The following is a 12333-nucleotide window of genomic DNA, read 5'->3' on the forward strand; positions in this document are numbered from 1 at the left end:
TACACTCATTGTGGGGCTCCAACTCCTTACCTGGATATCAAGGGTCACAAATCCTACACTGAGACAGCCAGGCACCCCAACTAATTATAATTTTTGTAACAGCTATTTGTTAGTCTCAGTACCACATTTTAAAATATGTAGTCTTATCCAGCTAGTCAATTGCAGGTAACAAATTACTGGGAAAATATTTCTATTACCTAGCAGTCGGAAAATTAAGTGCAGTTCATCTTCCACAGTTGATCCTGGAAATAGAGGTCTTCCAGAAGCCATTTCAAAGAAAATGCAACCAACACCCCTTTAAAATATATCATAAAAAAATGAGCAATCAATCCATTTACATATTAAGAAGCACAATTATCTTTTCCTTAAGATTGCCTTTCTGGAGAATTTTGTATTAGCCTGATGGAAAACCTCCTGCACAGATTTTTTTCAGCTCCAACTGATTGTTAACATTTATCTTATTTGTCTCAACTTCCATCTTGCTGTATCCATTGCTCCATGACCCTTAAAATGTCCAACTCTCCTCTGCACGTCCCTTGAAGAATAACACTAACAATAGCTAATAGTGATTGAATGCTTATTATGTCTTAGGTAGCAGGTAGCAGAGATAGGGAGAAACAAATGATCAGAGATGGGTTTTTTGTTGTTGTTTTTTTATCTGAGAGACAGATAAAACCATGAGATCATGACCTGAGCCGAAATCAAAGTCAGGTGCTTAACTGACTGAGCCACCCAGGCACCCCTCATGTGTTAGAACTCTTTAATTGTTGCTTATATTGTGGCTCTTTAAAATAATATCCTCTTATAAGTCAGATATCTATCAGTATGCCCTGTACCAATGGCTATATTCTTTCAAAATTATAAATGGCAATAACATGTGCATATATTTACCACATGTCAATCTGTGTTGAGTACTCTGAGGAACCAAGAAGCACATCAGGCGGCCGGTACCACAGTGTGACGACTTCATTTGAGTAGGTCTTTGTGGGAACTGACTTGGCTCTGGCTAGCCCTTCACAGGGAAAAGAAAACAATTAAGAAATGGCTGTAACAGATTCCCCAGCCCATAGCCTCACCATGACTCCAGTCACAAGGATGTCCAAGATAGCTGCTACTCTGTAGTTTCTTGAAATTTAACAAAATCAGTTTTAAGAATTTTTCTTGAGTGTGAATAGTCTTGGGTCGGCAAATCCTTTTGTAATTAATAACAATTCCACAATCAGAGCCTATGCTTGCTTTTATGAATGTGAAGGCATCTGATAATCTGATGGGTTAATCTAAACTTAAGATACTTTTCTTCTATGAATCATGATGCCAAAATTATTTCCAAGCTGAACTCAAAATTAATGCAAAACAGGTCAATGACACAGAGATAAACAGTTTTACCTTTTAGGCTTTTGTTACTTTTTTAAACCCAAGTCCAATTTTCATTTGCTGTACCAACCTTCGTTTTCTTGGAATAAATTACACTGCTGCTGTGTACCTTAAGTTATATATAAGGACAGTTTTAAGTAAGATGGACCACGCTGCCTTTGGATATTATTAATTAATGTATTAGATTATTAACTAATGTAAATGTCATTCCTTTCCAATTTAAAGTGGAATTCACTGATTATTGAGAAACAAAGGCAAGAGTTCACAACTTTATCCCTTGAGCCACTGGCATGAGAGTTGTTTTTACTTCTCTAAGCCTCCAAATTCTAATAACTTTAAGAAGCAACTTTAAAAGATAGCTGAAGAAATATAAACTCATTCTAACATATAGTTTTTTCAAATAACTCATTTATGTATAACTTTATTCGATTAAAACATTAAATAAGAAAAATGGAATTCAAACAAAAGGAATTCAACACTTTAGTAAACTAGATAAAGTCACTCAAATAAAAGTAGAAATTTTAATAATTAGGCAGCACTCATACTATTTTTGTTTAGTACAACAGCTAAAGGGTGTAATTGGAACAATGTTGACACTATCTTATTTAATTACCAGTCTTATTCTACCAATCCAGCTTTGTAAAGTAAGTTCAACAAATAATTTTCCTACCAACTTTGTAATTAGCAAGATGGGGGCAACTTTCTAATTTCCCTTCCTGATATTCATAGTGGGTTATTTAGGGGCCAAGGACAGGGCTACAAGTTTGTTTATTCTATATCCTGTATGTATAGCATCAAAGCAACTGCAAGTTATAGTTTCCTCAATACCTTACTCTCCCGCTCCTGAGAGAATTCTGAACTGGGGTGCTTGTTCAAATAGTCTCCTGGTTCACAATTAGAATTTCAGTAGTGGCATGAAATGAAATCATCTCTTCCAAACCAAGTTAACTGTGATATGATATAATTATACAAGCCATTTTCTATTACTAATGAAATGTTTGTCTGTATTAGTACTTTCTACACCTGAATTTCATCCATCACAGGAAAAGGGATAGAATTTTCATAGAGATCACAAACAATTTACAAAAAAATACTCGGGGCGCCTGGGTGGCTCAGTCAGCTAAGCATCTGACTTTGGCTCAGGTCATGATGTCGCCATTCCTGAGTTCAAGCCCTGTGTCAGGCTCTGTGCTGACAGCTCAGAGCCTGGAGCCTGTTTCAGATTCTGTGTCTCCTTTTCGTTCTCTGCCCCTCCTCCACTCACACTCTGTCTCTCTCTCAAAAATAATAAACATTAAATAAATTAAAAAAACAAAAACAAAACAATACTCAAAGTTGTATGACCCTCCCTCACTTGCAGTCCTGAAGTATATTTACTGCTTGACCAACAAAAAATAAGTAACTAAAAGCAGAGACAAAATTGACTGTACTACCTCATGGAATAATCAGAATTTCTTACTGACCCGTGAAAAGATATAATTTACTTGGTCTGCTTTGTTAGAAGCAAAATTTAAAGCACTCTCCCCAAAAAGTAAGTTTTTGATGGCCTTTGTCATTTTTTTTTTTTTTTTGCATTTATAATAGCCAAGCAGGGTTTCTCTATCACTGCTATTCATTTTGGGATTAAGGAACAAGGAGCAGTAAATGCGCTTTGGCCAAAAAAAGAATGAAAGAGAGAGAAAATAACAATTATAAGGAAAGCAACAACAAAACTGTGCCCGAGACTATATAATCTATGTGAGCATATACGAATAATTTGTAATTTCTTATTTAAACACATGTGACCTACCCATTTCCTTTTTAAGGAAGTAAAAACAAATACCAATCTACTTTCAAACAAACAACAAAGTGTTAAATGAGTAAAAGCATAGGAATTTCCTGAACAAACTCACCACTTAGTGAATTTTTAATCTTTTGTTAACAAAGCAATACTTGAGAGACTTAAAATTGTCAAATTTAATGCAATACTCCAAAAGTAAAACTACTATCTATAATCACTTATGAAAAATGATAAATGCTAATTATGAAAACTGCACTGGCTTTTTATTACTTTTTTTTTTAATTTTTTTAATGTTTATTTATTTTTGAGAGAGAGACAGAGCACAAGCAGGGGAGGGGCAGAGAGAGAGGGACAAGGAATCTGAAGCAGACTCCAGGCTCTGAGCTGTCAGCACAGAGCCTCACATGGGGCTCGAACTCACAAACTGTGAGATCATGACCTGAGCTGAAGTCAGATGCCTAACTGAGCCACCCCTGCGCCCTTGCACTGGATTTTTAAAACCAAATTCTATTAGACTACTGAAACTCTCAAAATGTAGAATATTAAAAAAAAAAAATCAAAAATCAAAAAAAGAAAGCTACTATACAAAGTTTCTCTAATATAACAAAGTTTACTTCCTAGAAGCATAAAGCGTATGTAATTTCATTAAAACTGATTAGCTAAACAGAGAGAGATAAACAGCTATTATTTAAGCAATAATTAGTTAATAAGCAGATAAATAAGTACAAAGTCATGGTGACAGGCATATTAAAGAACCCTTTTTCAGAAGTGGCATTTAAACTCTTTAGTCTCAGGACTCTTTTTATTATAATTCAAAATTATTGAAGACCCAAAGAGCTTTTATTTATATAGATTATATTTATTGGTATTTGCCATGTTAGAAAAACTGAGAAAATTTAAAACGTATTCATTTAAAAACACCATTCATTAGATATTAAACATGAATTTTTATGAAAAAGATCTTTTTCTACAGGAAAATAAAAATTAGTACAAATGGCCTTGTTTTATATTTTTGTAGTCTATTTTAAACTTTTTAAATGTTTATTTTTGAGACAGAATGAGAGTAGGGAAGGGGCAGAGAGAGAGGGAGAGACAGAATCTAAAGCAGGCTCCAGGCTCTGAGCTGTCAGCACAGAACCTGACGCTGGCCTTGAACCCATGAGCCGTGAGATCATGACCTGAGCCGAAGTTGGATGTTTAACCAACTGAGCCACCCACGAGCCCCTGTAGTCTATTTTAAAAGACTCTTAGATGCTCACATCTGCTTTTATATTCAACCTGTTGTGATATGTTGCTTTGTTTGAAGTATATGAAGACAACCAGATCTCACACAGAAATGAAGTTGAAAAGAGGAAGAACATTTAAATAGCCTTTCTGAAAACTGCATATTCTTCGATACTGAATCAGATTTAGTTTCTTAAAGATTAGATGGTAACTGAAATCATATTAGTAAACTTCTCATACTCTTGTTACATTAAAATTCATTGGTCTGTCTTCCACTATAAGTGGATCTTTTTACCCAGGCATGATTCTATAATATCGTGTAAGTACTAGTCATCTGGAATATATTGATTCCCTAAGTTATACAGATATTCCAAATATTTACATATTTCTTTAGCATATCAAAAAATATTTCTTAATGTCACCACTGATCTCATCAGCAATAAAGACTTTAAGTATCAGAAAAATATCAAGCTCAATGTGGCAGGTCCAAATTTCCAACATCTAATTTTTGCTTTAAAACTCAAACCTTCCCATTGGCAAGAAATACGATAGGCTCACTTCATTTCAAAGAAAACACCTGCCAAATATATAAGTCTGAGCGCCCATACTTTGTCAGTCATTTTTCTCAAGTAAAAATGGTGTTCCTTGAAAAAAAGGGTTAGTTCAGTTTGCATTCAAATAGTCACACAAGCACTATTCCTTGAGATACAGTATTTCCACATACAACAAACATGTTTTATGTATACTTCTCATTTCATCACATAAAATACTACAAAGACATGTAAAGTTGGAGATTTAATAAAGTTAATAAATTTTACTGCTTCATCAAACACCTTTTTATATAGAATTGACACTTTTCTCCTACAAGCGTATACTGGTGAAGAACACAATGACTAGTAAGTACAATCAGGTGCCACTGCCTTGATTTAAACGAAGGCATTAGCAGCTCTACTCCTTACTGCTTTTAGATTATCACTGCAAATACTGACACAGTGGAAAAGGCAAGTAACAATATGATTTTGATGACGGATACTTTTGGAGATGCCCTGGAAGGGTCTCAGGATGGGTCCACACCTGAGAACCCAGGCCTTTTAGCATTCGTGAACATAACTCACCCACCTAAGTTTTGTCAAATATCTTATTCTGTGGGCTACAGAGAAAATTTCCAAACTCACATAAAAGCAATCACACAGTGTCAACAGTTGTTCTTATAAATTTAACCACCTAGATAGAACTATTTATAAATATCTCATATATTCCATACCAAAATCTGCTAGCTTTAATTCTCCTTTTTCATTAATGAGTAGGTTCTGTGGTTTCAAGTCTCGGTGCAATACCTTTCTTCTGTGGCAATATGCCAAACCACGTAGAATTTGGTACAAAAACAGCTACAGAAACAAATAAACAGAAATTAGTCTTACAAATAATAAGATATACTTTGGTAAGCATGCTATGGTAAACAAAAAACAGGCTTAGAATAGTCAAAGAAAAAAAACGCATCCTTAAGTACAAAGCCTTTCCTTATGTAGTTTTCTGAATTTTATAATTTATTATTCTATTTGAAGCATCTATTTTCCAGTCTGACAATTTCTATGAAAATAAATATTAAAAATAAAGTGGAATGAAGCTTTGTCCCCATAGTAATTGTCCATGTTATAGAAAATGATTTAAAATAAAAAATATATATAAAATATATCCTCATAAGCTTACAGGCCTACTAAGCCTTATTGGTTGATTATGATATTCTGGCAAAACAACTAACCAACCTCTACCCATCCACCAAAAATACCTGATCTGGGACAGTGTCTTTAAAATAAGGCAATGGAATTGGTGGTTGTATAAAAATTCTGAGGTGTCAGAGAGAATGGTGCTGCATAGCCCTGGCAAATTACGTGCTATAAAAATAACCTAAACCAGCTTCTATCACCCACCCTCTGGGTACTTTACTTTCTGCACCTCCTACTCAGCCTTCAAAATCTGCTATGATTCAGAAAAGGGAATTAGCACAGTAGAGCTCTGAATGATTGTCTGAAAAAAGCAATTCCTAGATTTTGGTGGAAAAAAGGATGTGGAACACAGAAGGTCTTCAGTTCTCTGGAGTTGACAAAGAAGAGTCTCAAGTTCAGAGGATCTAAGAATATACCCTTGGTTTACTTGTAGGTAGAAAACACAGCATTAGAACATCAAGAATAAGTCAATGCAGGAGGGGAAAAACAGCCCAAAGAAATTCCAAGCAGCAGTCTCCACACACTACATATTTATGTTTTGAAAACTCTAAAATTATGATTTCTATATATTCCTGTTACTTTCTATGTTTGGAAAATCGAAGGGCTATTTAAGCAAAACTTAAAATGACACACTAAAGCATACCTTTACATTGTGCATACTCATGATGTTTCCACAGTCATCCATGTACTGTTTTAGATCTTTATCCTAAAAAAATATAGTGCTTTACTATGTGACACATACTTCCCAGAAGGCATGAATGATTTACTTAATAGTATTTAATTTTTAAAAGTGTTTTTTTTTTTGAGTAAAGATATTGAATGTACAACACATAATTTAATTAAATACTGATAATTAAACAATAATGCCCTGGAGCTGTTAAAACACTCAATTTCCTATGTTTTATTACAGCAAAAGTAAATACTGAATTTTTGTTAAATGCTTACCAGATATTCAAATACCAGAGTCAAAGATTTATCTGTGTGAACAATGTCATGTAAGGTTACTATATTTGCATGTTTTAGATCCTTTAATAGTGAAACTGGAAAACAGAAAAGAAAGTCAATTATTCAGTCTGCAGTAGCCAGACTATAAAAACCTGAAGTATAAACACATGAACTGATTGAGTTTAAGATTCTCTTAAGTGTAAAACAATAATTCACCAAGAGGACCTGTAGTACAAATTTTAATAGAACTCAGTTTTTTCTTTTCTTTTATGGTTTTGAGTGTGATATTTTTAATATTTAAAATTGTCCTCCATATTACAATAATATTCTCCATAACTGTTTTTTTCTCAAATACTAACTTACTGAGACTTCTAAGATCTAGATATAGTTGAAGGTACCAGTTGTTTTCCTTCCAAATTGCTAATTGGTTTCCTCAAGCCATTTTCTGGATTATTTTTTTAAAGATACAGAACTTTTTTTATTTTTTTTTCTTTGAATGTTTATTTATTGAGAGAGAGAGAGCGTGAGAGCAAGACCATGCACACGAGCAGGGGAGGGGCAGAGAGAATCCCAAGCAGGCTCCATGCTGTCAGTGCAGAGCCCAACGCAGGGTTCGACCTCACAAACCATGAGATCATGACCCGAGCTGAAACCAAGAGTTGGAAGCTTAACCGACCCACCCAGGCCCCCCTAGATAATTAACCTTTTTTAAAAAAATGGTATCATACTATTTACATTCGGTATATACTAATTTATAGTTGCTTTTTCCCATAGATAATATAAAACATTTCCCAATGTCAAATATTTACCTATGACCATAATTTTTAATGACTTCACAGTATTTCACTATAAGCTATACAATAATATAATTATGTTAAATAATTTGCCTTTATTAAATATCAGCTTTTTTAAGGTCTAAATATATCTCCCAGTCATCTACTATTTCTATATCTGAGCTCTTTTTACTTATAAAAATGAACTCTTAGTATGCAGCTTTGGTTTTAAACCTATATAAATTCTATGTAAACTCCCTTATACATTTTGTTCACAAAGATCAAATTTTACCTTCTCTTATAGCTGTGCAGGGTGCACCTTCTTCATGTTCCAACCGGATCTCTTTTAACGCCACCAAATTCTCTGTCAATTTACTTCTTCCTTTATATACTGTTGCATATGTACCCTATAAAATATATTTTGGAAAGACATCAAAATATCATAAGAGTCTATCTATAGAATCTATACAATAAAGAGACCTAATTAAATTCCTAATTTGTAAGCGTATGTTAAAGTCCATTTTGTAGGGAAAACTCTACAATGATTAGTATTGGTTGTTTTTTTATAGCTAAGAGGACTTTCACTACTATCTGCAGAGCCTCCATATTCTTATAACCCTATGGAGTGCCTCAAAATATGAAAACATACAGAGAATATTTAATTTACTTTTTGTACTTTGTATAGATTAACAACTGGATCAGTAGCTTCAGAATCCAAGGCACTCTATGTGTAATGGTATGTGGGCTGGAGGCAATTAACAGCATATTAACTGAAAACTGAAAATGTACTAACACATTGTTAAATTAGAAAAATTTTATTGGTTCTCAGACTTACCAGAATTTTTATACATTCACTCTCCCTTAAAGAACAAATATATTCTATGGATTTCTTCTATCATAGCCCTCAAACTCTCTTAAGGCTTCCTGATTAGCTAATTCCATTATTTCTGGCTTGCCCTTTCTCACCCTGGGAGGAAGACCACTTCAAACTTAGTCAACACTAGTACCAAATTCAAGAAAATCAAAGTCTTATTAGCCCCAAATTTCCTTAACCTTCAATGACATGTGTCTTCATCTTTAGAGATAATATTTTGATTCTTCGCAGGTCTGAACTCCTGCAATTTTCCCACATCACAGTACAGACAGCAGACTGCTAACAAATAGATGCCTATTTTGTTACCAAGAGAGCACAACATCTTATGCTGCAATAAAAAATTACAAGCTATAAAAAATACTCATTTCCTTTCAAACTGATGGCATAATTTCAAGAATGGAAGGTTTTTTTCCTTCTAACATTCTGTTGCCTTTTCGGTACAACATATAATCTTTTAGACATCGGTGCTTACATCTTTTTTTTCAAGGTTGGTAAAAACTGTGGACTAATTGTGGAGTTTAGATAATGAACATGTCTTATATTTTTGAGATAAGTATGTACTTACCTCTCCAAGTTTTTCCAATTTGATATAGGTTTCCATTTTTCCAAACCCAATTTCTGACTGAAAGCAAACAATTATAAATTTAGTATTCCTGAAATTTCAATTCATTTCTTCCTAAGTATCTTTTTTAAATGTTATTCTTTTTTTTGAGGTGCACTTTATTTTTATTTCTATTTTTTAAGGTAAGCTCCACACCTAACATGGGGCTTCAACTCATGACCCCAAGATCAAGGGTCACATGCTCTACCACTGAAACAACCAGGCGCCCCCTTCCTCAATTTCTGAAACTTTCCTTCTTTAAAGAGTGTCTTAAAATAGAAAAATCTGACTATAAGTAAATTGTTGAACATCTGTCAAGTTTTAAAATATACCCGATGTTGGAATATTCAAAGGTTCAAAAACATCAAAGTTCACAATTAAAACTGCCAAACCATCTTTTTATATAGATGGTTAACATTCTGCTGTGAAAAGTTTTGTTTTATTTTAAGACCCTGAGATTTTAAGATACCACAGGCATTTTAAGATACTAAGATTTTTATAAAAGACAACTACATGATTTTTTTTAAACAAAATTTCAAAGTAAGTAATTTTCTGACACATTTTCATTCATCAATCTTCAAGTTCCCTAGGAAGGCCTGCAAACAACAAAATTCTATTTGTTTCAGGTTTTCTAACCAAATGTAATGAAAAAGGCAAACTGCAAGTCACACTCCGTCATAGATCAGGAAACTAATCCAGAAGCAGTAAGTCTAAATCTGACACCCTGCACTCCATCAAAAGTCTTTAAAAGTGAGTTCTTTTAAACCATTGCTTTTAAACCCTGAACTTGTTTGCCTCACTTTTGTACGGAGTCAATAAATGAGGTAGATGGAATACACCCAAATATGTAAAGGAAACTAAATATTTAAAAACTAAAAACAAAACAAAACAAAAGATTTAAGAAAAAAGGAAAAATATACAGAGATGAAAACTTAGGGATTGACAGAGCAAAAACAGAAAAAGTTAACAAGAGAGAATAAAAATTTTCTTAAAATTGCTTTCTAGTACCCCTTCTAGTTAGTGAAAAAGGCAATAATCTAAAGGTTTGCTTCTCACCTAGAATGGTGTTAATGCCCTTAAATGAGTAGCCAGTGAAAGGAAATATTTAGTCCAATTCTGGAGGTTCAAATATGCAATTTCTCCAGAGGTGCTGAATAAAGCAAAAATGATACTTGATGGTCTGACTTAACCTCACTTACCATTCTGAACAGTAGGGGTAAACTGCCCAAAGCTGAACGGCCAAAAATAGCAAGAGGTCCCTCAAAGAGATTTTTATCTTTTTAAAAAATTTTATTGTTTTTAAAACAATAAACATTAACACTGTTTTTGTCCTTTTGTTATGATTTATATAAAGTTAAAAGACTAGAAAAACTTTATGTCCAAAGTACTTAATTCAATTTTGCTAAACTAATTAAAACTTTGGTCACAGGTGGTATTAATGGATGACTGCAAAACTTCTTTTTGCACTCTTTAAGACTTTTTATGTGGTATTTTCAAAAAATGTTATTTAAAAAATGAGATTCTGGAACCATCATACACCATCCATGCCTGTATTGTCTTGCATATGACTCAGAGATATTAAGTCCTTGCTTCCTATTATCAATAACTTGCAGAATAAAACAGTAAAACTGTAACACTTTCTGAATACAAATACAGTTTTTAGCTTTAATAGGGAGAATGTGGCAAAGAGCCCACTACCTGGTACATGTGAACCTGATCCTGAATACTCTTTTAGCATATGTTATGTTTTATTTATAGCCTATTTAAGATATGATCTTAACACCTCTGAAAAAATGCTAACTGCCAGCGTCACATAAACTATGGTGGAATGTATTTATTTTCTTACACCTATCTCTAGAATTCATTAAACTCACAAATAGGAACTACTGCACTTTTGCCATGAATTTTAAGTCTTGTGTCATATCTTTAATGAAGGGGAAAAAACCATATTGATGATAAATGGAAAACAGCAAAAACAAAACAATGAATGTCTCTGAGAAAAATAAAAATACCATCTATAATAATGAGAACCACAAAGAAAAATATGACTGCAAGACAGAAACTTTTTCTTATTAGGAGTTGGGAAATTTTTTTATTCATTCTTTTATATTAAAATACTAGCATTCTCTAAAAACATTAGATATACTTTGGTCCAATGGTCCAGTGGCTATGACAAAAATGTGGACATTTGCTTTAAAAAGTATATAAGTGGACTACAAATTCAAGACTATAAAAATGAAAATGTTACTGAGATTATTATATCCTATAAAGTATATAAGAAATAAACTAAGAGATGATCAAATATTAATAAAAGCAAAGTCATTTGTCAGAGAATGACATTCAGTGAGATCATTAACATATGCTGAAAGTCTACTTTTTAAAAAGGAGGTAAATACTAGACTATAATTATGCTATGAAGTTGAATTTAAATTTGAATAATCAATCTATAAGATAAAGAGCATTACTGAATTTCATCATGCAGGCTGGCAGAGAATTCAGACAAAAGGCACAGTTATACTAGTGAATTATATGCCGGAGTAAAGTGTTTTTACCTCATTGCCCATTTTAATAATTTCCAACCCAGGCTTTACTAATTACATTTAAATATTAGTTACTGAATCTTTAAATGGAATTTTTAGAAAATTTTGCTTGCATTTTTATCTGCTGAACATGACAAGATTAACAATAGATATAATGACTAGCTTGTTGACATGCTCTCCTACAGAAATTATTCAGAGGACAAAGGACAAAGCTCATTTATTCAACATTTACCAAGTACAATGCTAGGTACTGGGGATATAGTGAAGACGACAGAAATTATTCCTGCTTTCATGAGTTCACAATCTAGACTGAGTTCCATCATTAGATTATTTTCCAAGTTTTGTAAAGAAAAAAAAAATAGCTAAAGAAATGGAACAGTAAGTTTCATATTTTAATAACATATAAAAACCTCCTTAATTCTACTTTCCAAACAAATAAAGATATTTTTTTCTGTTACTTCATTGTTTCAAGGGAATACCTGGCTTTTTGGCAGC

General features: G+C 33.1%; 1 protein-coding gene across 1 annotated transcript in view; it reads right to left on the minus strand.

Moving 5' to 3' along the window:
• CDK17 (cyclin dependent kinase 17) overlaps window positions 1–12333 on the minus strand; it is a 116161-nt gene that overhangs the window by 15801 nt on the left and 88027 nt on the right. Inside the window, exons 6-12 of the mRNA XM_049626110.1 lie at window positions 9263–9319; window positions 8116–8230; window positions 7051–7145; window positions 6749–6811; window positions 5643–5766; window positions 892–1012; window positions 198–295 (exon numbers count right to left, since the gene is read on the minus strand). Coding sequence (XP_049482067.1) covers window positions 198–295; window positions 892–1012; window positions 5643–5766; window positions 6749–6811; window positions 7051–7145; window positions 8116–8230; window positions 9263–9319 — 673 coding nt within the window. The remainder of the gene's footprint in view (window positions 1–197; window positions 296–891; window positions 1013–5642; window positions 5767–6748; window positions 6812–7050; window positions 7146–8115; window positions 8231–9262; window positions 9320–12333) is intronic.

The sequence above is a fragment of the Panthera uncia genome, chromosome B4 (assembly GCF_023721935.1).
Source record: "Panthera uncia isolate 11264 chromosome B4, Puncia_PCG_1.0, whole genome shotgun sequence".
In the NCBI taxonomy this organism is placed as follows: domain Eukaryota; kingdom Metazoa; phylum Chordata; class Mammalia; order Carnivora; family Felidae; genus Panthera; species Panthera uncia.